The sequence below is a fragment of the Anopheles coustani genome, chromosome 2 (assembly GCF_943734705.1).
Source record: "Anopheles coustani chromosome 2, idAnoCousDA_361_x.2, whole genome shotgun sequence".
NCBI lineage: Eukaryota > Metazoa > Arthropoda > Insecta > Diptera > Culicidae > Anopheles > Anopheles coustani.
In genome coordinates, this window is record NC_071289.1 from 51763862 (window position 1) to 51789747 (window position 25886).

Below are 25886 nucleotides of genomic sequence, written 5' to 3' on the forward strand. Positions count from 1 at the left end.
GACATTTTTATTTTTTCAGAACACCGCATGCGAAGACGAGCGATGAGCTTACCTCTTTATTGACCCATCTTGACCTATATTGACAGCTTGCGACAAGTTCAAGGTTCGTGAAGAGAACAAGGTTACAGGAAAGGCGCGTACCTATGACCAAGATGAACAAAGCATAATCATAAAGGTTCCGCCAGACGGTAGCAAGAGCGTTTTCTATTCGTGAGGCCAGGGGCTCTGTGATCTAGAATTTCCACTTACCTATTTCGTTACCTGCGAAAACCTGTTCGTTTTAGGTATGTGAATGGGGTAGGATCCTACACCTCCTGAAGGCTACATAGGATCTCCTACCCAATTCCTATTCTGATATGTACAAGCCATACAGACCATGTACATATAACCCCATTTATCCGAGCTAAATCCAACCTCTTGGGAGGATGGGGTTATATAGCTAAGGCAGAAAGGGGGTGAGCAGTCTCGGTTGCCGGGCTGCTTGAACGCCGCGGTGGTCCGCCCCCAGTAACATCGACTACGGAACGACGAAAAAACTTACAAAACGGAGGCTCAAATCTAGAGAACGAAATTCATCGACTGATATCTGAGATGTGAGATAGCGAATCGATGTCTTATGATTGGAATCTTGGTATCATCTACCCCACATACAGAAAGGGAGATAAGTTAGACTGCAGTAACTACTGGAGTATTACGGTGTTGAATACCACCTATAACATATTCTGCCTCGTTCTTCAAGAACGACTTGACCCATACGCTGAAGAGATAGTAGGAAACTATCAGAGAGGATTCCGAAGAGGGAGATCAACCACTGATCAGATCTTTATCATGCGGCAAGTTTTGGAAAAGAAGGCAGAGTATCAACAAAACACTTTCCATCTCATCATTGCTTGAAATTCGCGCAAGGAAGCTGGCAGCCAACCGGTCATATTACAGTCTTAGAAAACTCTTCCACCAGTGCTCACATACGCCTCCAAGAAGAAGATGCTCAGGAGGATTTTTGTACAATGTAGGAGCCGATATAATGACGAGCTCTATGAACTGTGTGGAGACCTCACTGTCGTATAGTGAATTAGACTCGCCAGGCTCCGGTGGGCTGGCCATGTGATGCGAATGGCACCGGACAAGCCAGCTCGTAAAGTCCTTTTAGGCTGTCACCAAGGACAGAGGAGTTGTGGTAGGCCTAAATTGAGATGGAAGGATGGCGTAGACGAAGCCCGCAGTAAAGCCGGGATATGGAATTGGACCAGTGTGGCAGCTCAGTGGTTGTAGCGCCACATAAGTAAATATTTCGTTTAATCGTCACCCGTTCAATCGCCTACCCGGGTAGTTTTTGGAGTTTTATTTTCAAATAACTTTTTATTGGATTGTCACATCGGCATGAACAATAGGCATTTAGAATGCCTAGAAACCCTCATTACCTATCGTGCTCAAGAAAGAAAATTTTCAAAGGAATTTAAATAATTTTTATTTGCCTTTTCCGGTTGATACCCCTTAATCGTTCGACCGGCCAATCTGGGTAGACCATACATTTTGTATGGGAGATTTCGTTTTTCTGTACTTCAGAATAAATATCTTTTTATCTATACGTCGGATCGATTTGAAATTTTCAGTGAAGATATTTGAGGGTGTTTTCCACAATATTATATAAATTTTATAATTTTAAAAATTCATGAAGTATATTAATTTGAGGTTTCATAAAATTCCATTCCAAAACATACCATTTGTTGTTACCATCTACTGCTTCATATTTTGTCAACATAACTATATGCCATGAAAAATGGTTAGAAACCTTGATCAATGGCGGGACAGGACAGTATGGACAGAATCTTTATTCTTTGAAATTTGTGTATAGTTGACAACCATGTTTGAATGTGTGCGAAAGATTTAGATGGTCATCGTCTGGCGGGGCACTAACACACTAAGTTATGCTGCATTGCCAATAATGAACCATCTTTAATTTGAAACCCAGCGCAAATTGGACTTGAGATTTAAATTACATGTTTGAACTTTGTGGTATAGTATCGTTGGTTTACAAAAACAAAACAAAAGGTTGTATGATGTATTCCAATTCAATCGTTCAATTATTTTTGATAGGCAGCCATGTGCCGCGGTGACCGAACCTCTTACTGAACTTTTGCACCTGCAATAATTTATAGGTATATAATGAAATTAAATTAATCTTTAAGTTGAAACTGTCTGTAGTTAGTTTTATTTGCTATATGTACATGTTACATGTATTTGAACTGTATTATTTACTTATGACTTGTTCATTTTAACTTAAAAAATTAACAAATAAATGTCAAACTCGTAAATATATCGTTAACGTAGCGTAACTGTTTATTCATTGTTACTTTCAAAGTACATTAATTAGTGGTAAAGGGAAATTGTAACATCTTTTCGAATCCTACATTGGCTTTTTATTTTTTAATAATCGGAACTTGGCATTTGATGACACTATTCGAGGTACGTCCTATCGCTTCCATTTTGATCATCTTTTATCATTCAGGAAAATAACCAAATCAACGGTACATTTCTTTGTTTGTTGATTGGAGACTTCAACATACTCAATTGGTTTACATAGCAAAAAACGAAAAATAATGCGCAATAAATATCCTTGTACAACTAAAAATAATGAACAATAATAAAAAAATATTTCAATGCACTATACCGACCACATTTTTTAAAATTTGCCTTCATATCAATTTACATCAACGTGCGAAAGACCCGTTTTACTAAAATACGTTACAAGCAACACCACCCGTCTAACATTCAAATCTTCTTAACTAAGAACAAACAATCGTACATGGAACTGTAAATTTCATCTGAACTTTAGTATTTCTTGGTATTGTACAAATAATACTTTTTCTTCTATCGTAGTGTTATGAATAAAACCTGCTTGAATCGTAGTATTCCTCCTGATTGTTTCAAAGGCTTTACTGTTAGGTTTTTTAATTATTGTAAATGCTTCGGTTATCGTAAGCAAAACTATCGCTTTATTGAAAATGAAGGAAGAAGATAGCAGATCTATGATGTAGGTTGTATTGTTTGACGGCTTCGTAGCGCATCATTGAATTTTATAAGAACACAAGAGCACATACACATGTAAAAGCACTGAAGAGAAAACATTATTTTAACGAGGACGGAAGAACAAGTAATTGTATAATTTCTCTTTTCTCTAGGACACTACCTTCATAGAAAAATTGATCGGTTATAAAATGATACTTTTGTGTGAGAAAAGCTCTATATAATTTATGTTTTTTTAAATAACATTTTGTTTGCAATATAAAACAGAAGTCTGTTAATTTGATTCCTAAGAGAAAAAACTGGATAGTTTGAAACATACAAGCAGACCAAGCTACTGTATGTCTTTGTCATGTAGTTTTGTTTATTTGTCGTAACATAGACTATCTAAATCTATTTGTTGCATTCAGTTCAATATAATCAAAGACTAAGCAAGTATGAATTGCTTGAGGATAGTTCCAAGAGTTTTATCTATTCCATTAGTTTTCTTTTTTGAGGTTAAATTATGCATACAGTCGATCGTATGCGCGATCGATGAGTGGGATTAAGTAACAAGCGAAATAAATCAAAATTGGATGATTCACCTACAACCTAACTTTAGAAGGTCTGTTGTTTAATGTTGCCATTTTAATAGCCTTTTAACGATGATGTTTCATAGGTATCACTGCCTCATTAGTTATAATATCCAATGATTTTTTAAATATTTATGTAAACGTATCTTGACATGCCCGAATATTTTCTTTTGAAATAGATATATGTACACAAGCTACAGATCACGATAATGATTTCCGAGGAGATTCCATATTACAATTCAGAAAACCAAATCAGACGGATTTTATTTCTGCAATTACAACTAAATTTACCTACTTTGTTGTGCGCTTTAACTGTTGGTTTATCTTTCATTCGACATGAAAAGATAATGTATCCAAAACGACGGCCAGATTTATGATATTCCACTATATCACATTTCCACTCACAAGGGTAACAGGACAGCCATCAAGAGGTTTGAGAACTGTGTTCTCCTGTTAATATGTGCGAATAGTTAAATAAACGCAGTTAAATACTTTTACAAATAAACCAAACTTATATACGAAAGACATTTTTACGAAATTATATACATTAAAAAAATCTTGAGATAGCTTGACTTACGAACGTTGTGATTTTTTTATGCTGTTAAAAAATGGACCCATTCGAAGATGGCCCATAGGTTTGCAAATTAGTTGAAGTTTTTTCTTTGCAAAACTTGAATGATGTTATGCCGTTTGGGGTTTTCATTTAGATGTGTTTATCCTAGCCAATCTGCTAGAAACGATAATCATCAGCTGCCCTGCAATAAGATGACAAAAAATTAGCTCTAATAAAAAAAAACACATGTTTCATCAGCATCGAATCCGACTTACGTCCGGGGAAATTTCCACGTGAATCCAGGTGTATAGTGGTTTCCGTATTAAGTTTACAAGTTGATAGTGCAAAGAGTTGAGCCCATCGCTATCGTATCGTTTTGCACCGTTTACTAATTTTTCATATCTATAAAACAACACATCAAGGAATGGACTCATATAAATTACAAAGTTAAAGTTAGAGTACACCAACGAATACGCTTTTTTTAACCTACCGCTTGGGGTTCGCTTTCTCTTTTTTGTGGTTGAGCATTGTATATCGAGCAATATTGACTGGATAACGTGCGATGTGAAATCCAACATGCTTCAACCTTTAGAGCATAAAAAAAAGTAAAGAAGTGTAGTGAAAATTAAGGACAAGACGATTTGCTTTTTGACTAAAATTATAATAAAAGCAAAGTATGATAAAATTAATTAGGCAGAAACTCAATCATTTAATCAATTCATAACTTACATAACTTGAGAGTATTGAAGAAATAAATGTAATGTCAAAGAAGTACACGAGCCGTAATCTTTGTACGGAGTGTAAATAACCCCACAAAAACTATTTCTTTTAACACATTTCGTCATTTACACTTCAGTAAGTGTTTGAATAAAACCACACAAGCAAAGGCGATACAAATAAATCACGCGCAAGGGTTGCCCTAGCTTGCTTTTGCAATCCGACAAAAACATAAATAAATTTAACAGATGGATTTGAAATATTTCACGTTTTATAACATTTTACTTTTTACAATTTTGATTCGCGTTTCGTCTAAACTTCGCTGGACAAAATAATGAGATGTTTTTATACAAGCCTCCTTCTACATACCTGTTCGACATATCGTCGTCTTCGCCACCCCAGCCCCAGAACGAATTTGAGAACCCGTTGACCATTCGAAATTGTTTCTCGGTCATCGCGGACACTCCTCCAAAAATTGTGCTGTAAGGTAGCTTGAAACTGAAGGTATCCACTGCCACGGACATGTGTCGAGGTTGATCAGGACATGAGTAAAGATTACGGTCATCCATCGGCAACAGATCAATGTCGTGAAACACCATACACTCCCAATTTTTCTGCTTCATTGCCTCGACGAACCCGATGTTCATCAATGCAGCCCGATTGAACGAAGAACCGGCTGTCTGCTCCACAATGTAAATGCCATACTCGAGCTGCTGCTTCATCAGAAGCGCATGTATGTTCTTCAGAAAGATTGGCAGGTGTTGTTCGCGATCCCGATACGGTACGATAATTGCGACCCGATTCCTTGCAGTGCAATCGGGTGGTGCATACTGACCGCCGGGTTGTAGTTTGTCGGTGAATCGTTTCTCTATCACACTCAGTGGTTCGTACGTAACATCTACGTCAATTGGTCCATCTGTAACATATGGTTAACATAGTAAATGAGCGGTAATGCAACCCTATTATTTTCCGATTCTCTAATCAGCCACTTTACCTACCGAGATTTGGTGGAATGGGTGGGCAGCTGTTAATGGTAAACTTATCGAAAAAGTTACGCAACGTGCCCTCATCAACCCGATTGCTATCAATTGAGAATTCAGGAATATCTCCTATCCTCGGAGATGCACTTACAATTGCATCCTGTTTGGCTGGAAGCGCTGTGTGAGACTCAACTATGTTAGAAGCTCCAATCGTTGTGTTATTTTTTCCTACGCTTTCACTTTTTGGCTTAAAATTATTCTTCATTTCGTTACTTCTTCTAGTTGTGCCGTTGCTATTACTAATGATACTATTGTAACTACCAGTACCAGATGTGTTAGAGATATCGTTCAGGGAGGTTACGTTGTTGGAATCATCATTATTTGTCTTATTACCGCCCATCTTCTCTCCCAATGTAATGTTTGTGCGATTTGTTGACTTATTTTTTAAATTTTGTATCACGTTTTGTTGTTTCTTAAGATATTTCGGTCTTGAAATGACACCTCGCAATGCTCCAGTGACCCCGCGCATATATTGCTCCCCGTTCTGTGGAAGATTACTATTATTCCCGCCAAGTGAAATATTATGCCGCGAAATCAAATCAACTGCACCAGATGGAAGGGCAAATTTCGATGCATTTTGAATTTCCTTCGACAATTCATCGATACCGGGTGAAGTGTCGTTGTCGGTTTGTTGGTGGTCTTTTTGTTGCGCTAATATATTCCCTTTCCCGCCATCGGTGTCGGAGGATGGGAGGGATTGTCTCTCAGAACTGGCATGTGTTCGCTTTGGCCAATGGGTAGCACTGTGAATGATAAAGTTAGGAATTAAAAAAAATGTCAGATGTAAAGCATGAGCTTGTGTGTTTTTGTCCACCATACCCAAAGCGTGAGTATGTATTCGGTGTTGTCGAACTGTCCAACTTGGAGTTTAAAAGATTCAGTAGGATAAGCAAAAAGCCAGCTCCCAACGCCGCCTTGATAGCAAGCGTACGGTTGCAGAAAGCCATGGGTCCATTTACGGTAAGGTTTCTGTTCAGGAAATAAGTCTGCTGTTTTCCACCTCTACATTGGCTTTGTGATGTTTATTTTTCTGCAAAGGGAGAAAGAAAATTGTTCTTGAGAATAAAAAGTTATTGCAGTTAGCCCAAGCAGGATGGTGATAAGAGTAATGCAACAAAGAGCACTCGTTGCATCGAAGCTGATTGATAAGATAAGAAAACATGACAAATTAATAATTGTATATATTCACATCAGATTCAATGATGTATACAGAAAAAGGTTTTAGTTGTATTGATTTTTATATAAGGTTTTTTAATGTCTGTTTATCGTTAGCCGTTTAAAGCATTGCGTTTTAATTGTTCATACCATCTGGTTTTTAGGGTTTTCCCTGCAGTTTCAGAAAAGACAAAATAACCTCGCATAATTTTTTATCGTTCATAGTTTTGCGTATTTGTATATGGTGATTCATTCTGGCAATCATGAATCATTGATCAATATAATCAAGGGAAATTATGGAATGTGGCCGCAATCAAACAAAATAGTCAATGTAAAATAATTTTAAAGCGGTTAACTGCAGTAACATTCTTTACCAATTACATTTTTTAATGTTCATATAAAGTGCCATAAGTGTCAATTCAAAGAATTATGATGATTACAAACGTTGCAAAATCCATTGTAATACGTTATCAATAACAACCTAAGTTAATAAGACCATATTGAGTGATCCAAGTTAAATTGTGTAAATTAAATTTGATTGAATTGTATAATGTATTCAAAACGTACTTATAGTGCAAATTGTAAGACTGTTCTCTACCTTCCACCAGTATTATAAAAAAAAGTGTAATGAAAATTATGATGAAACTATGTCGAAGGGTAAAGTAGTGTCGAAAGAGAGTGCTTGTCGCATTTCGCACACAGATGACATAATAATGGTGATTCAATGCAGATGTATATTTCTTACCCTTGGCTTTTGGAAAACACCTAAATATTGCCATTCAAGGTTCTACTCTCATTGTGTTGGGGATAGATCACGGCACCAAGGTCGAAACTTTTCATTATATTTATGTGTAAAACCACTGCACGGTGATGTTCGTATGCTTTTCACTTTTTATTGCTTCACGATGCAGAACCCCTTTTAGTAAACAAAACTTCCAATAATGAGTAGACCGTATCTCATCAACAAAAAATTAGCCAACTTTAAAAAACTTATTGTAAATATGTTCCAACTCGGCGAAAAGTGGAAATGAAGGATAAAACAGCAGTCAAATGATCACAGTCACACCCGGCAGGCACCTTTTCGTCATTTTGTACATCCACTTAGCGCGATAGCACGAAAAATAATCATCGAAATCACTTTTCCCTGAATTGGGTACGACACGTGTGTTGTTAGACTTTTCGATTGTATTATTGGGCGGAAAATAAGTACACTAGAAGCTGAATCACGTTTGGTGGTTGATTTATTGAATCAATACCGTACTCTATGACGACAATAACATCCAGTGCAATATCAAATTCAATCGTATGTGGAGGCTAGATTTGGTCTGACCAGTCCTGCGAAAATGTCCACAGAAACAAACACAACATAACTAGAGATGCAAGATCAGTGCTGGAGCGAATGTTTCTGTCAATCCCAACAGGGAGCATTTCAATCCGATCCGACACATGTGAATAGATTCTGATCCCAGTAGAAAATTGTTTAAACTTGTCGTGTCACTCATTCGAAATCAACAATCTATTTTTTGGCTGCGCCAACCTTTGATCGGCAATATGGTTTGCAACGTCTATTACATATGAGGAAGCTCATTTCACCAACCAAAAATTGCTGAGCGGTAGAGACAGTCATTCGACCCCGGACAATTGCGGTCATCATGGTTTTCCGTAGGGATCTGTCAGTTTTCTCGACACGGTCCCATATAATAGCTAAATAATACTTTGCAAAAAGCCAAAAACTGGCTGGCCTCAAGATATTGAGCTCGTCATGATTTTTCAGTCGGGACCTGTTATGGCCTTATCACACTGGTCACCAATGGTGGCTTTGCAAAGCCACCGAACTGTCAAAATTTAGTTTTGGCATCCAGTTTGACACAATGGTGCCTCTTGGTAGTGTGATAAGGCAGGCCACCTGGGAGTGGGAGTTTATATAATTCACTTTTGGTTCATGCGGTTTTCGGCAGTTTAAGATTAAAATACCGAAATTTTATAATCTTATTATGCTTATAATTGATTATTAATAAAATTAAAAAACATGAATCACTTTCAAATCAAGCTTAATATGCCAGATACAGCAAACTCCACACAATGACAGCTCGGTGATACGGGTAAGCCCATTCACCAACGGACCCCCAGCCACTCCAATGTCATTCGTTTTCGATGGTCGTTTGACAATCCAGTGCTTTTTCCATGCCACCATTGGTGACCAGTGTGATAAGGCCATTAGTTTCTCGAAGATGTCCCATACTCGCGGTCCACACTACAGCGCGACGTCGCCTGACACGCTTTCCACGCTTTCCAGACTGCACCGTCGCATAACGCGACGTCGCCTGACAGGCGCTGAACTCCATGCAAAAAAACCTAGCGCGATTCGCGCGACATCGCGCAAGGTTTTTTTTATATGGAGTTCAGCTCCTGTCAGGCGACGTCGCGCTGTAGTGTGGACCCCGAGTTCCAGACTGCACCGTCGCGTAACGCGACGTCGCCTGACAGGCGCTGAACTCCATGCAAAAAAAAAAACCTAGCGCGATTTGCGCGATATCGCGCAAGGTTTTTTTTATATGGAGTTCCAACTTCAGAAACAGCGAAAAACGCGACGACGCGCTAGCTCTTGTCAAATGTCAATTCGAAACGTAAATAAACCGACAACTGGACAAAACGTAAACAAGCCCAGTTCCAGTTCGGTAGTGAATCAGAGCGGAGGTTAGCAGTGCACAAGTTTCCTGAAAGGGTTAGCGGAAAAGTAAGGTTACGGCACGACCGCGTGGTCACGCCGAGCTGGAGCTCAGGTCAGACAAATCCTAGCTGCCGCACATCTCGTGCTGTTTGAGTCAATCAAGCGGACCACGAGTTCTTGTGTCCTGACAACGGAAGAATTATCTCTCCCGTGGACGGCGGGTGGACATATGGCTTTTATAGCCGGTCCTAAAGGACGAGCCCCTTCATAGGAGTTCGGACAGAGTCGGTACGCCTCTGATTACGAGTAAGGGAACAAACGTTCGACTTAGCGTAGGAGGATATACCCCAACTCGCATAGCGAAAGAAGAAGAAGAAGTAAACAAGCCGAAACACAAACGCGTACAAAACGAGCAATATTCGTCACGAAATATCGAATTTTTCGTTGTACTACTTATTTCTAGCCTTCACAAATGTAATTCAGTTATGAAACTCAGTTTTAATTGAAATTTTTACCAAAGTGTATTCGGGTGCCGAAACGTAAACAAACTGCTCTTCAACAAGTAGGAGATGACGGAGAAATATATACCTCCTACGATGGGGCAAAATATCGTCGATGTTTGTTTTAGGTGGTTTTCTCAGTGAATTTCAAATGTAGAAGCGCCAAACTCACTCAGGGTGCATAAAATACTTAGCTAAACAAATATCATGCATTACTACCACAAAATTCAACAAAAAATGTTAGCCAATTTTGCGCCCCAATGTGATACATATATCCACATACTCCCCTACCTCTGTCGCGCTTGGCTTGCGCGATTGTTCTGCCGAAACTGGGCCACTTTTGAAACGGGACGTCGCGCTGCAGTGTGGACCCCGAGTCAGGCGAAGTCGCGTTACGCGACGGTGCAGTCTGGAAAGCGTGTAATGATTTGCTCTTTTACTGTATCGGAGTTCAAAGGTACAATCCGCCCGGAGGTTAATTTACATCACTAGGCTCGCCAGCGACAGCAATATGATAAAGGTAATTTGAACAAAGCTTTGACCACCTAGGGTCATCCAAGGTTTAGATAACTTTTAAATTTTTCAACCGGTTCTCCCTATCGAGTCCAGAAATGAATGGCATTTTCAAAACGAATATACTTGGCAGTAGCAATATTTGGCGTCAATTCTCCTTTTGTAGAAAAATAAACAGAGTAAACTTTACACAAAAAGTTTATAGATAATAAGTTACGTTTTAAAATAACACAGTACAGCCCTTTTGGAAATAAGGGGCTGCCGCTCCTGACATATTTCCAAGTTCCTCATCAAATATAATAAGACATAATTTATGCTTAGTGTGTAAAGTATCGTAAGCACTTTCTTACACAATATTTACTGTTTATTTCACAAAATGACACAACAAGCTTCGGATCGCTTACCTTTTTAGCCGAGGAAAATCTCAAAGACCGCGTCCACACGGCATCGTAGCGTAGCGATTTTGACACTCCGTCGTAGTGTCAACTATTTTTTATGGCCGTGGCTAAGGCCTCTCGACCAACATTTTCACTACGACGGAGTGTCAAAATCGCTACGCTACTATGCCGTGTGGACGCGGGGAAACAGTTGTAAATTTTCTTGTGCGATAAATTTTAGCTTTCATTAAGTTTAATGTTTTATTATTTGTAAGATACGTTCATACAGTTTTGATACATATTATGTGCTATGCAGATGTTAATGATGGGATGTTCAATACTAACCAACACCAGTGTATCTATTTTTTAATTTTAGTCACCGGCGTTTTGATGTCCATCAGTGTGCACAGTCTGTTGCGGATTTGACGAGCTTCGTCCAACTCGCCGTCCCATTTTTCTTCACTTAGGCAAACGAGTACTTCATCGAGGGTTTCCTCTGGAATGCATGTTTGGTCACCGTAAACCAGAAGAGTTTCATACATCTTCAGCGCAGTTTCGCGTCGTATGTTAACGCACACCATGCCCAGATATACGACCAGCTTGCTGAGAACGCGTTTGCATATTTTCGGTGCAAGCATCAGCGCACAATAGACTGGAATGGAATCGATGTGCTTCTTCGTATGAGTCACTAGATTGTTCACTAGATTAAAAATGGGCTCGGCAAAGTCTAGCATTCCAGCGCCGGCCAGCAAAATTTTCGAGTTGGTAGAAGAGCTGAGCAGTTCCGCAAGGAATTGAAAAGTGGACGATATAAAAAGGGGATCTTTCATAGTTCTCTCCTTTAAGATTTTAAGCACGACTGTACCAAAAGGTTCCACGAACGACTGGTGCGTTTTCAAGTAGTCGTTTAACATTTTCGAGGCACAGGTGTGGAGTGATTCGGTCGGAGCACCAACACTCAGAATTAAGCCGGCGGACACATGTTCAACGTACTCTGGTATGCTTAACAGCTCAATAAATAGTGGAAATGTATGATGCGGAAAGAGCCAGAGCACTTCCGTCGTGTCGCGTGGAAATATCTCTTGCAAACGCTCGCGCGCTTTCAAATGTGGGATCTGTGGCTCGTGGTATATAAGGGCGGTAAACGTTTTCCCTGCAACGGCACGAATTTTGTCGATACGCTCAACCGATTGCTTGGCGATGGCCACCATGGCATTCTGCACATGATGAACCGTCATCAACTCGGCCGGGCACTTGGTTAAGAATGCGTACAGTGCGTTGATACTTGCCTCACGCACCCACGAACCAATATCGCCACGATTGTCCAAGGCATACTCTTCGAGGGCCCTCAGATAACAACCGTAGACGGGACCGCACAGAATCTCGTTCGTTGAAGACGAATGTGTGAATCCAACCGTGTCAACAATGCTCATCAGTGCCCGAATGCAATCCCTACGCATTTCGGAGTGATTGTATCCGACCGCATACATTTCCGGGACGATCGTTTTGATGTCGATCACTTGCACGATTTCACGCAAACGTATCTCGAGGACGAACAATGGTAGCGCACCGAGAGCAGACACAATGCCTTGAGCTTTGTGTTCGATTTGAGTGTCAAGCAGGTCCTTGATGTAATTATCTATCAGGCATCCCAATCGCTCTTCTGGTTCGATACGATAGTACGTTGCGCAGAACTTCGAAAACGCTTGTGTTGCTTGCTCTCGTGTTGACGCTTTCTCATCGATAACACTTTCATCAAGCAAAAGTTGCCAAGATTCTACGAAAGAAGAATTGACAAGCTGGTTAAATTACGTTCTTACCGGTACATTGATTATTCATTGCTTAAACAATACTTACCAACGTACTCACGCTTTGTCAGGGGTAACATAGCTTCGCTGCAGTTACGAATAAAGCTGGCACAGGCGTGCTTCATATAGGTGCCACTCATGCCTTTAAACTGGCCACGTTCTCGATACTTGCCAATCAGCTGACCAGCTAGTTCGCCGATATCCGCACTTATGCAGCTTTCTCGTTTGGCGTCCGCATTGGTGCCAAGAGCGGAAATTTTTTGGAGAGAACTTATCACTTCTCCTAGCGCTAGCACAGCTCCATGGCGTGTGTTCAGTTCTGTTGATTCGGACAGTTGAAAAAGGCGTGGTACGATCGTGTCCCGCATGTGCAGTGGAGCATGTTTAGTGAGATTGCTTAAAGCTAGTGAAGAGAGCTCACGAATGTTGGTATCCCAGTGGTTTATTTTGCGGGTAACTAAATGCTCTAAAAATAAAAATGTACAGTAAAAATGTTTATAGTTAGTATTATTGACAATAATTTGCTTACACTTTAACTTACCAATGAGATTATATTTATATTCTTCAAACTGGGCTATGTATTCGCTTATACTTAAAAATGCATTGCTACGCACTGCCACCGAGAAGAAATCAGCAGTCGTTAGAATACTGATCCCATGCGGAAAGTTCCCTAGCCGACCGACGCTCTCCTGGAAGGCGGCGGACGCTGCCCGACGACAGTTTATCTCCCTATCAAACACGGCCGTCACGAGCAGAGCCGAAGCGATGCGTTCTACGAACGGCTGCAGTACGGAAGGGTGGTAGGCACGGGCAAAAGCCCAACTCATGTAGCAGGCGGCATCACGTATATTCTGTCCTACATTACGATAACCTTGCATTTCATCGTATACTAAGGCCTGCAATAGTAGTGGAACAATCTCAGCAAGTCTGGAGGGAAGCAGCAGGCCACGCTTAGCTAGTTCGGCTAAAGCAAGGCATGCTCCGTGCCAAGCATCATCCTGCTCAAGCGGATTCAACAGTTCGATAACCGATGAAACTACCTCGTCGCCCAGAAGCTTAGGCAAACGGTTGGTAATCCTTCCTATGCCCTTGGCAGATGACCAGCGGACTATTGTCGAGTTCCCCTTCAAGCCCAACAGCAGCCGTTCGATGATTTCTTCGATTTCCCCCGGCACCTCCTCGTCGTCGACGGCGTTTTCCTCGTCGGTACATTCAGGAATCGATTCAGTCTGCTGGACCTCCATCAGTGAGGCTAGTGTGACAGTTTTCTGTACGTTTGCAAGCAGCGAGCGTGCCCCACGTTGATACCGCCATTTGGCCACTTTCGGAGGCAGCAGTACAAGCCCAAGCCGTTGGCATATTTTTATGCATGTTTTGTAAATTTTAAAATTTTTCGATATTGTCTCATAGTCCAGATGAAGAACCCACTCACATAGTCGCTCCACGAACGAAAGCAAATCTTCCCGTTTGCCGTGCTTCAATATGCAAGCGACTGCAGTAAGTGGTCCTATTTTAGCATCCACGCTGTACTCGTCGTTGACTACAATCGCCCAGTCAAAAAATTTCTCGAGACAAACTTTCTTTACGTCGTTTCTAATAAGAAAACGAGCCACCAGGAAAGCGGCCACCGGGGTGCAACTGTCATCCTTAAGGCAATTCACTTGGCAAACGTTGTAGATCCGTTCCATGGTGGTTGGACAACCTTCCTCGGAGGTATCCAGTCGACTTAGATCAAACGGATTCAATACCAGCAGCGACAGCCACAGTATGCCAATATACCTGGTCTCCCAGTTTTGCCAATCCTCCAGATCCTGCTGCTCTACGAGGCTCAGCACAGAAGGTAAATGGCGAACCTCATGGGGCATATTTTTGCCGAAAGCTTTAAATGTGCGCACCTTGCATATTTGATATAGATACTTCGCAGCACGGTGTTTGAGCATCACCTCGACGCCGGCGTCCTGCAGATAGGGGATAATTTTGCTCACTATTTCTTCCAGACTGCGATCGAGCAAGTGCGGTTGCTCCTGGTACTTTGAGAATATTTCAGCATATTCTTCATAGGCATGCTCAAAATCGTCAGCCGAGATCGATAGGTCGTGCAGCTGTTCAATCAGCGCAAAAACTCGCAGTTTATCGTTCTCCTGAAACGCGTCCCACACATTTTGCGGCCCTTCATCAGCTTTGAAGTCTTCGATGGTGGTTTCCATCTTATTAATACTTCTAGTTAATGTTTTAAACACAAAAATCGCGATTTTCCGACCAGATGTGACCGGTCGCTTGTTTTTGTTGTCTTTTGCACTTGCGAAGCTGTTCGGTGATTCACAGTGCTGTCAAGAGTTTTGACATATCGAGAGGAGTTAAACCGAAGGTGAATAAAACAAAGGTTAGTTGTACTCATCTTGGGGAAACCCAACTAGCCTCATTTGGGATTTTACCGAAAGAACAAAACGGGGTAAAAGGTAAATGATGCCGTGGCCGAGATCCTTATCTACCGTTAATACTTTTACAGAATTGTGGTAGAATCTCAAATGTGGTCCCTACTCGCAATAGTCACCATTTTTCCACGTTTGCGCCTGATAGTTATGCAATAGGGGGCACATTAATACAGTTTGAATATTTGAACCGTTGTATTTCCGTTAGAAGCTGCAATGGTTCGAACTACAGTCGGACGTCGATTATCCGGGGCCGGATTAACCGGTGGGCGGATTATCCGGGGGTCTTGCAACTGACAACTGCACAACCGGACTAACATGTTTCCATGAATATTAGGTTGGTTCACAACATTTTGTAGCAATAATGTGTCAAATAAATTTTATCGGATCGAAAATAGCAATAAAAATACCATAGGAAAATAATTCAAACATTTTTTATGATTAATCAACTTACTGGAACTGGTCAAAAGTGAACTAGCCGAGACTCAAACCAGGTATTATAAACGTATTTTAGTATATGTTCGATTATCCGTGGAATTCGGTTATCCGGGGACCTCTCGGTCCCGACACCCCCGGATAATCGACGTTCACCTGTAATTGGTTAAACTAGGCAAGAGGGAAAACATAAACCAATGAGTTTGACTGAAGAAATGAGTTTGAACCGGCGGAGCGTCGGCAGCAAGCGCAACGAACGGACTGCGCTAGGTTCATCAACAAAAGGAGTTTGTTATACATTTGTGGGTAAAATCCCCCCCCCCCCCCCCCCCCCCCCCCCCTTTCCACCCAGCCAAAATCGCTGTCGTAGCAACACCATTTGTAAGCGGATGTACCTAAAAGGTATGCAATTGGTGAAACAAATGCCGTTGTATGAACCGTTTGAATTGAACTCTCGTTAAATTACAGATTATGGTTATACTGGAAAGGATGTACAACATGAACTCCCAACGAGAAATTTTGGCGTTATTTTGGGGTAAAAGAATTCTCTTGAGAACTGATCGCTCTTCTTTTGAGAATTCTTTTACCCCTTCTTTTGCAGCAGATTTCCTATGCAATCTTGGATGTAAAACGACTTCTGAAAAGAAGGGTAAAACAATTCTCTTAATACTTGCGGGACACCGCAAAAGAGAACAGTTTTGACAACGTGACTGTGCAACATGTTTATAACACCTATTTCTGACTATACGCGCATAAAACGTATACCCATTCGTAGTAGATTATATGAGCTGGGTACAGGATATCTTTTCTTTCCCAAAATAATTATTCTCATGCAGTCCAACTCATTGGTTTATGTTATCCATCTTGCCCAGTTTAACCGATTAGTTCAAATCATTACAGCTTCTAACGGAAATTCAACGGTTCAAATATTCAAACATAACTGATGTGTCAACTATTGCATAACATTCAGGCGCAAACATCGAAAAATTAAGACGATCCGGCGACTAGGGGGCCTCATTTGGGATTTTACCCATTTGTGGAATAAGATAAGCGTACCGCTCCTCTAGGTTGCTTGCTTAGCCGAATTTTCATAAACTCATGTAAGTAATAAATAAGGGAGTTCATGTTGTACATCTTGTCTAGTATATTCATAACTTTTAATTTAACAAGACAAAAGTTGGGGTCCGCGACAGCCGAGCGGTAGCGCCGGTTAGAAAATCGGCCCATGAGCGCCGGGGCTCACCACCTCGACGGCGTGGGTTCGAATCCCAACCGAGACTGGACCCTCCCCTGTACGAGAGGACTGACTATCCACGTACAACAGGGAAACAAGTCTCGTAAGCCCTTAACGGGCAGGCATGACCAAGAGGTCGTTATACCAAGAAGAAGAAGAATTTAACGAGGTATTCAATTTATTTATTTATTTATTGGGTCCATCGGACATTATTAGTCTACATGAACACTTATGAACTATATAACAAAACTAGGCAAAACGGGCACGCAGAGAGTTACGGAAAGTTACTTGGGACATTTCAATGCTAAAGAGGTCTGAGTTCTCATTAAAAACTGCGGTCATGGCATTGATTGGTTCTGATTGTCCGAAATTTGTGCGAAAATGCCTTTCCCTTAGAAAATGTCGAGGCCGAAGCATTTTTGATGGCGCCGAAAAATGGATCTTACTCAGTAAGTTAGGCGCATCGATGTGATTATTAATTAGTCCTGCTATGAAGAGGCATTGGGCCGACTTACGGCGTGAAGACAACTGTTGTATGCCGAGCAACAGACACCTGGCATCGTACGAGGGGAGGGTGTCCCCTGCCCTCCAAGGAAGTAGCCTAATGGCATAGCGTGTTGCTTTTCGTTGGATGCTTTCAATCCATTGGGACCAAATGGTGGCAGAGGGACACCATACAACACTAGCGTATTCTAGTACAGGACGCACAATTGAACAATACAAAGCCTTAATATATTAATTAGCTCGAGACCCGCTTATCTTGAAATTCCTTAGTCAAACGAAAAATTAAACCTAATAGCTGATTGCCCTTACTCAAAACATTCTCCATGTGCGGCCTGAAGCTGAGACGCTTGTCAAGTAACACACCAAGATCACAGATTGTTTCCGAGGCAATTCACACAACGGCATTTGTATCACCCATTGCATTCTTCTAGGTACATCCGCTCACAAATGGTGTAGCCGCGACAGTAATTTCAGCTCAGGGCTTCTTTTAGGTTTTTATCAAATTTTTTTACCGACTTGATGTGCCACCCACTGCATTACCTTCATGAGTAGCCGTGGAGGGGGCCTCATTTGGGATTGTACCTGTACAAGCTGATCGTACATTCTAAAACAAGAACGAATAAATATAACAAACTTACAATTTGTTCCTTTGCTTTTATTGACTTCATTACATTGTAGTTGTATCACTTACATGATTTTTATCCATATCTCCGTTTGTCAAAGCATTCCGCCAATGATAATCGAAAATAATTAATTTCAATTAAATTCAATATATACTATTTATATAAATAGCTCTTCTGGTTTACGTGGAACTTTGATTTGTAGGGTAAAAAGCTATTCGTAGCAATTGTTCCTCGCCGTTTGAAACAGTTTTCATGACTGTTCAGTTCATCCTTTCGCCCATGAAGGAGAAACTGCTCAACCATACTGCATCCCGTTTCGGATTCGACTTATGCATTATCCTGTTTCATTATCCAGTTTTCCGAAAAGTTAATACCTTTACAATCGAATTTGGAAGTAAATACATTGCCGCATCGATTGTGATTTGTATAATACCTGCTCTTTTAAGTTTAACTCTGTTGTTGTAGCTTCATCTGCGATATTATTTCATCAATTGCGATATTATTTAAAGCAGAATACCAAGAATGTAAGCTTTTCAAGATAAATGGTCATTGAAAAACTAGCAACTAAGTATTGCTTGCTAACTCAATAGATGATACTCGAACAAGAAGTTAAACAGCAGTGGTGTGATGTAGTGAGATTGTTTTAAATGTATCTTTGATCTTTCTTCTTTTGCTTAATCTCTGTTTTGCTTTTCCTTCTTTTTGGCGTACCGACCATCTTGGTCATGACTGCTCGTTTTGCTCGCTAAACAGGGCTTAGCTCGCTCGCTAAACAGGGTTTGCTAGACTTTTTTCCCTTTTGTACGTGGATAGTCAATCCTCTCGTACGGGGGAGGGTCTGGTCTCGGTTGAGAATCAATCCCACGCCGTCGAGGTGGTGAGCCCCAACGCTCATGGGCCGATTGTCTAACCGGCGCTACCGCATGGCGTATCTTTTTGCTTTTCCTATGATCTTTTTTCTTTTTTTTCCTTACAGTTGGTTCAGTGTTTACAATCGTGATTCGTTTTTCAGTTGCGCGTCTAGAATTATTATTATTTACACTTTTTTCAATCTCCAGAGATGCCGCTTTTAGTGATATAACTATACCTAACATCTTTCGGACGCTATCTAACACCTTGAATAATAAACCTGATGTAGTGTAATGCGACGTGATACCTTTGTCTTTCTTTTAATATTACAATATGTTCAATTGCAATAGCTGACAGTTCTCACTTCTCATTGCAGCTGTGTCCAGGGTTTCTGGTCCGGTCGTGGCTTTCGCCAGGAGACGTGCAGCTTTGCCTGTCAAGTGCCATTAATTTTACAATTGCTCGATTTATTTACAATCATTAGCATCGTAGTCAGCGCAGGGACTGATTGGTCCAAGCAGGCTCCGTCTACACCATTTTCACCTACTACTCCTACTTCACCAACACCTTCTCCCAATGCTGCTTCTGGCACAAGGTATCCGTCATGTTGCTTGAGATGTAGACTGCTGCGGTCCTGCATCACCGATTGGCGCTGCTGGTTTCCATTGGTCTCGGGACCGTGGCCATTTCCATTTGTTTTTATGCAACTGTTACTGTGGTTGTTGTTGCCATGTCCGCCACCATTGGTGACTATGAGGGGTGCACAATTTTTCCTATTCGTCAGCTGAAGAGTTTCTCCATCCAGGGTTTTGTTGAGCGCAAGTCGTTCCTCCATGGAAATGGGCGAGATTTGCGGCTGCAAACTGCCGGGATGATTGATACTGTTTCGGCCATGGCGATGTCTACTACCGTTGAAAGACGTTTGCTGCGTATGTTGCTATAGTAGAACAATAGAAAAATGTTAATGACAATTTTTGGCTCCATCAGAAAAGGTTGGCGCACTTCAAATACACTTAATGGGAGAAAACTGTAAAATAACCTTAAACTTCGCATCTCTTACACTAGCCAAATGGTAATTGCTTCTGGTACTTGGGCTCACGTTCAGTCGCGTAGCCGTATGGCACAGGGATCGATCATCGTAGCCTCCTACTCTGCCACCGTACGCGTGAGAATTTCGCAAACAGCGACATTTTTCCAACGCATTTTTAAACTCTCGACGAAATTTACCTAGAAAATAGAAAAAGATAGATAAGTTTTGTTTGAAAGCCAGCAAAAAAAAGCAAACGAATTTATTAATTATTTATGATTTTTTTTACAATACAATGCTGATCATGTTTCAATTTATTTGATACGTTTTTACCTAAACTGGTAAAAACCAAGTAAATAGATACAAATACACGCTGGCCCCGGTTTTCGTCGTCCTCGGTTTTCGTCGTTTGACAAATCGTTCGACGCTGGTTTATAGTAGCGGGCTTTGTTCTTTACTCATATGATTCAATGCATTTTGTATGACAGAAGATCCGAACAAGGACTCATAAACAAGTGGTACAGGTTTTCTGCTTCAGACTGCTTTGCTCAATCAAAAATATCTTCCAATTGAAGCACTGAATGTATTATTGTAAACCTACACGGCATGGAAACCAAAGAAGATGATTTGATGATTAAATACACAAACTTTGTTATAGTTTGAAGAACACCTTCACATCAACCACTAAAAATTCAGCAAGTCTTGAGTAGGTATTATAAACGTAAGAACTGTAGTCCGCTAGCCTCGGTTTTCGTCGCTGTCAAAGTCCCGGTAGGTGACGAAAACCGGGCCCAGCCTGTATATAATTCACCTAAGGAAACACGAAACACAATGAACCTAGGGAAGGCATGGGGAGCGAAATAAAAATTTTGATTGAAAATTAAACTGGATCCTCCGTTAATAAATTAGATAGCTACATACACCGTTCTGTGTTTAGTAGTTCTGAGAAATGTGGTTTAATGGTTCAGGTTTATAACGATGGAATGGCTCAAGATCTTAAATCAAACATTATACCGTAGATAATGCAGCATTACTTTGGACTGGAGTTAGCTTTTCATGGTCGCGTAGTGCGATGATCTGACCGGCAGCAGCGGCCACTATAAAGCTTTTTAACGATGATTTGTAAGGTCTTGCGTGCCCAAAAAGCAGACTGTCTTGTCAAACAGGATAGCGAATTATCTAACACCCAATAGCTAGTATACCGGTAGCTAAGAATGATCTAAATCTAAACATATAGTAGGTTTATATATCAAGTTGTGGAAGACGGAACTGTAAATAATTCGTAGAGTGCACTGGAAAAAGTAATTTATTTTCCAAAGTTATACTTTTACCTCTTTCTTGTTCCTCTTAAATAATCTAAAAATAGAGTCAAAGTGGTTCAAACACGAACTTAAAGCTTACCACTCATAAAATTGTAGATCACAGGATTGACGGCACTGTTCGCGTAACATAACCAGTGCGAGAATAACGATAAAACTGCCACAATGTCACTTTGTCCAATGTCGACGGTATACCTGAAATAAAAAGATTTAAATCCGCTGATTATAACAACGAAACTGGAGACGAAGACCATCTGAAATTTGTTTGATCATCAAAATAGAGAACAAAGCTCTTTCCAGACTATTCTTTTTGCGTAAGAGCATTATTCCGACCAAGGGGAATGACCGGTCTTGGATAAAATTCGAACCCACGCCATTGGGGTGTCGACCCATCGCTCAAGGGTCGTGTTTTACCATCAATGTTTGCAATATATTTTTTCTAAAATTTAAATTTAGTAATAACCACTATTTGTTCGGAAAATTGGGAGTAAAAACTTAACATAATAAATCTTTTAGATCTGCACGGATAGGACACGCATACTTAAATGTTTGAATAGATTTATGTGTATCCTGTATGTATTTAGTTCATTTTCTGTCGTAAGTTCTATGTTTATGTGTGGCTGCAGAGAACTACGATAACTGCGGATAAGTCCGTTAAATTAATTATATAAAGCATGTATATGATACTTAAAAGATCACGGTATATGCGACTAGCGATTCCGTCACATTTCACTGAATCGAGCAGAACAAATTAAGCGTATCATAACAGGCTAATGTTTACCTTGCAACGTTCAGCATGTGAACCGGAAAGTAGCATCCAGCGAACATGATCACGACGGCTACCAGCATTTTTGCTGCTTTTCGGCGAGCTCGCAGTTGCCCCATGGTGCTCGTATTACCAACACAATTTAGAGTTGTTCTTGTGCTGTGTACTGCGAATGAGAAAGGGAGGTTTTGGGTACAAGCAGGAGTGCATGGCGTTAGCAGTGAAGTGTTCTTGAGGAATGATAAAAAGTTCGACTCAAAGATCTAATTCAATGATTGAAAACACTAAATTTAGAGACATAAGCATGGTTAGCACTAGAATCCAGGTCAAATAGATGCCATTTTTACCGCAACGCAATTTAAGTTATAACATAATAATAATTTCTCAAGAACGGCTAAATATTTTTTAAATAAAACAAGGCTTTTCTCAAAATCCAAAGTTGCATCTGAAACAAAATGTTTTTTTCTGTTCGACCAGTTCCGAGAACAAAATTGACCACCTCTAGAATTCTTTTCTCTCTAAAAGCTAAATTAGTGGTCATTTGGACCGCTAGTTTTACATACAGAAAAAAGTGTGCGTAAAAATCTTATACATTTTGGCAGCTTAAAAATTAAATAATATTTTTTCAATTACTAATAAGGCCACCAAAAAACCTATGGAAAAAGACAATAATATTAACTTTAAGGTCAATGTGTGGCGTCATTTTCATCTTAATAATTTGAAACTAAATTTTATATTATGGTGGATTAATTTTCTAGTGCATTCGGTTTTTTCTTATTACACATTCAAATTTTGAAAACGGATAAGATTAAAAGAATTCAGAGCGGTCATTCGATCTTGTTTTCTCACCACCGTGCTAGCGGAATGATGAAGAAGTAAAACAAATCAAAACGCAAAAAGAAAGAGATCAAATATGCTAAAAGTAGTTGTTTACACATATAAAAAAAAATTAAAAATGAGGAAGTTATAGCGTGTTAAAAGAGCGGTGAAAAAGACCGCTTAAAAGCATATGGGCAAGATTCTAAAGCAATGTATTATAGTGTTAATGACTAGACGAGCTCAATGCATTCCTTTCAATTTAACTTAAGGACAGATATCGGTACGAAACAGTCCTACGATTATTAAAAGAAAGAAAACGGGGAAGGAGCGTTTTTTAGGGCTTTCAACCACACATTTCTATCGCATGATCTTGTTATTGGAACTGCATAGATCTGGACTTGATTGCCATCCGGTAGTCGACGGTGTCATCCTTCGTGAGACTTACTTCCGCATGGTTGATTGCGAGATTCTCGATGGCCCGGAATGGTATCGGAGCGCCAAAGTACGCGAACTATCTGGAAATATGCCACGGTCATAAAGAGCAGTGGGAGCCTGTGCGAAAACCAGAGTAAGAGAAAAAAAACAGAATCAATGAACCATAAGGTGAAACAAAACAGACACGAAACCTAATCTTGACCAAAAGCGGCAAGAAAACTGTACAAAACGTTAAAACGACCTTTGCCAATTACGTACGGTATATTGTCGGGTAAAAAAGGAGTGGACGTAATGTTCATTGGCAGTCTGAGATAGAATATGTTGGCATTTTTCGTGTAGTTTGTCAAAGCAATCGACAGACAACCAACCACACTCGGGAGGGTTTATAGCATTCTGTTTTAGGATCTCAATTGCTCGGTCGTAAAGGTATTTCTAAATTTCAAACGTACAATTTTTTGGAAAATTCCGTTCCACATAATTTCATCAATTAGCATTTTCACCATTCATAAATTTAAGTAAAATATGCATATTCTTCAATCATACCGTAAACATTACCCTTCAAATTTCTACAGAAATAATTTACAACTGATGAAACATTGTTTCATACTCTTCGGGGAATGTTTTCGGTGAACAACCCAAAATAAACAAGAATCTCTCTTCAGAAGGTGACACAAATGGAACACTCAAAGAATCTTTTTTTTCTAGTGTACCATACGAATATCAATGGAATTCATGGATGATGGTTCTTGTGGCGTTAATATTAGCCCAATATCCCCAAGCTGCTGGTGGTATGCTACGAAGACGCAGTAAAGGAAGCTTAGCATGTTCTGTTTACCTCTTCGATGGAACGTAGCGTGTTATGAGACATCTGAAAGAATGCTTTTTCGAACACAAAGACCTAGCTGGGATGTATGTTATGGAACATTCTGTGCGAATCGCACCACAGCTTTTCATCCAAACGTGTGAGAATTAATCGTTTGATACATGCAAGGAGTTATACGGTAGCGTAGGAGATGATTAGAAGTTGACGGTGGGTCTATGAAATACCGATAAAAATCCTGTACCACCAATACCGTTCGTCCGTTCTGTATATGTTTAAATTCATTCTTTCTTACATCTTAGGGGTTTTGTGCTTATCGTTTTCTGGTAAACGACCACTTCCGGTCGGCCTTGCCGGTAACCGATCGCCGAAGTATATGTTGGGGATTATTGCGTGTACCCGGGAAATTGCAAAAGTGTCATGGCCATAGGGATTGTTTTGCTGCCAGAAGGCGACTCTACCGTTCCGTGTTACCGTGGGAGGGAATTATCATTGTTCTACGGTATGGCGCAAAGTTCTGCCCGGTTGTTTTTGTGTTTAGTCGCCAGCAGCAGCCTATGCTGAAAGGTATGGTTTCGAATGGGAGAAAGATATATCTTTCAAGCAATCACACGCCCACCAAACCTTCTGGCAATGGGAGCAAAATAATGTCGCATACAATTGCTAGGACTTGAGGCACAGATGGGGCGATCAGCTTGCAGGGAGGACCGGCTCTAAGCAGATTATGGCAATTCTTTCGCAACAATAGGTTCACACGATTTCCAACCAACCTCATGTCGGCAAACGCGTCAGATTGCGGCCTTTATTGTTGGTTTTTGTTTTTCGATTTGATTTTTCTTTTTTTTTCAATAAATATGGGGTTGACATCGATAGTACGCTAGGACGACTACGTCGTCACAAATACGCTCGATAAATAAAACATCGAACAACTATGTAGAGAACCGCAGCACAGTGCAGTGTTTTAGTATTGGAGAATGTGCTCAAAATGAATTTTAACCTTGGATGAGCTTTGCTTCACAAATTTTCAAAATTGTAAGGGCTTTCAAAAACGTGTCTAGTACTTGTAGTTCCTACGGGTGTAGAAAGAAAGAAGAAGACGGACTAAATAAATTAAGTCAAATAAGTGTGCCAAAAGTGATTAACGAATTTCTTTGGTTAAGCGGAATAAGCGAAAGAAAATAAATTGAATTTCCTAAATACATAAAAATACTTAGTGAGAGTCTAGTTGAGGTGTGAATTTCAAATTTGCATGAACCATACTGCGATGCTTTTCGGACGGCATCATCTTGCACTGCAAGGGGAATATTGTTTTTGCCACCTAAAATAAGAAGAACCCACTTTCTACGGAGTATTTGTCCAAAGCACTTGCCTGGAGAATGTCGTGAATGAATTGATGCTGATACTCACGTGTAGAGCAGAACGAACTTGACAATGTAGAACGTCTTTTCCTTTTCCTTGTCCCACGTTGCCACGCATTGTGTGAAAAGTTTGATGTCGAAACGTAGTTTTTTTCTGCGTGTCGTCAGCACTAGAAATTCGGGCAAGTCTGTTGAACGTAGCAAATCCATGTTGGAACGTATAGGGAGAGTAGAGTTAAGAAAGTACGAGAATAATTAAAATATATTAAACAACTTGGTTTTTATTTTGTTTTCGGCGATTGTAACAACTCAGGTATCTCCATATCCATTTCCTC

General features: G+C 40.3%; 3 protein-coding genes across 3 annotated transcripts in view; all 3 read right to left on the reverse strand.

Annotated features, from left to right (window-relative positions):
• Positions 1 to 3121: 3121 nt before the first annotated feature.
• Positions 3122 to 8380, reverse strand: LOC131265904 (beta-1,4-N-acetylgalactosaminyltransferase bre-4). The gene is made up of 7 exons (XM_058268248.1): positions 7807 to 8380; positions 6726 to 6936; positions 5865 to 6649; positions 5236 to 5782; positions 4640 to 4735; positions 4425 to 4551; positions 3122 to 4351 (listed from the first exon to the last, which is right to left on the reverse strand). The coding sequence occupies exons 2-7, from the start codon at positions 6851 to 6853 to the stop codon at positions 4343 to 4345; spliced, it is 1692 nt and encodes a 563-aa protein (XP_058124231.1). The 5' UTR covers positions 6854 to 6936; positions 7807 to 8380; the 3' UTR covers positions 3122 to 4342.
• A 2987-nt stretch (positions 8381 to 11367) lies between these two features.
• LOC131265903 (tubulin-specific chaperone D) lies at positions 11368 to 15137 on the reverse strand. The gene is made up of 3 exons (XM_058268247.1): positions 13472 to 15137; positions 12980 to 13396; positions 11368 to 12899 (listed from the first exon to the last, which is right to left on the reverse strand). Exons 1-3 carry the CDS (start codon positions 15135 to 15137, stop codon positions 11482 to 11484), a joined length of 3501 nt encoding a protein of 1166 aa, XP_058124230.1. The 3' UTR covers positions 11368 to 11481.
• A 3051-nt stretch (positions 15138 to 18188) lies between these two features.
• LOC131264596 (neuropeptide SIFamide receptor-like) overlaps positions 18189 to 25886 on the reverse strand; it is a 33885-nt gene continuing 26187 nt past the window's right edge. The window contains exons 4-9 of the mRNA XM_058266871.1: positions 25601 to 25739; positions 23384 to 23490; positions 22135 to 22285; positions 21436 to 21548; positions 20047 to 20234; positions 18189 to 19944 (exon numbers count right to left, since the gene is read on the reverse strand). Of these exons, the coding sequence (XP_058122854.1) occupies positions 19444 to 19944; positions 20047 to 20234; positions 21436 to 21548; positions 22135 to 22285; positions 23384 to 23490; positions 25601 to 25739 (1199 nt within the window). The 3' untranslated portion in view covers positions 18189 to 19443. The remainder of the gene's footprint in view (positions 19945 to 20046; positions 20235 to 21435; positions 21549 to 22134; positions 22286 to 23383; positions 23491 to 25600; positions 25740 to 25886) is intronic.

Bases quoted from the DNA above. Each gene is read 5' to 3' on its own strand.
- LOC131265904 (XM_058268248.1), bottom strand. From the start codon at position 6,853: ATGGCTTTCTGCAACCGTACGCTTGCTATCAAGGCGGCGTTGGGAGCT. The intron at 6,650-6,725 runs GTATGGTGGACA...TATCATTCACAG, and splicing joins AATACATACTCACGCTTTGG to TGCTACCCATTGGCCAAAGC. The intron at 4,552-4,639 runs GTAGGTTAAAAA...GTTGTTTTATAG, and splicing joins GAGAAAGCGAACCCCAAGCG to ATATGAAAAATTAGTAAACG.
- LOC131265903 (XM_058268247.1), bottom strand. From the start codon at position 15,137: ATGGAAACCACCATCGAAGACTTCAAAGCTGATGAAGGGCCGCAAAAT. The intron at 13,397-13,471 runs GTAAGTTAAAGT...TTTTATTTTTAG, and splicing joins ATATAAATATAATCTCATTG to AGCATTTAGTTACCCGCAAA. The intron at 12,900-12,979 runs GTAAGTATTGTT...CTTCTTTCGTAG, and splicing joins GACAAAGCGTGAGTACGTTG to AATCTTGGCAACTTTTGCTT.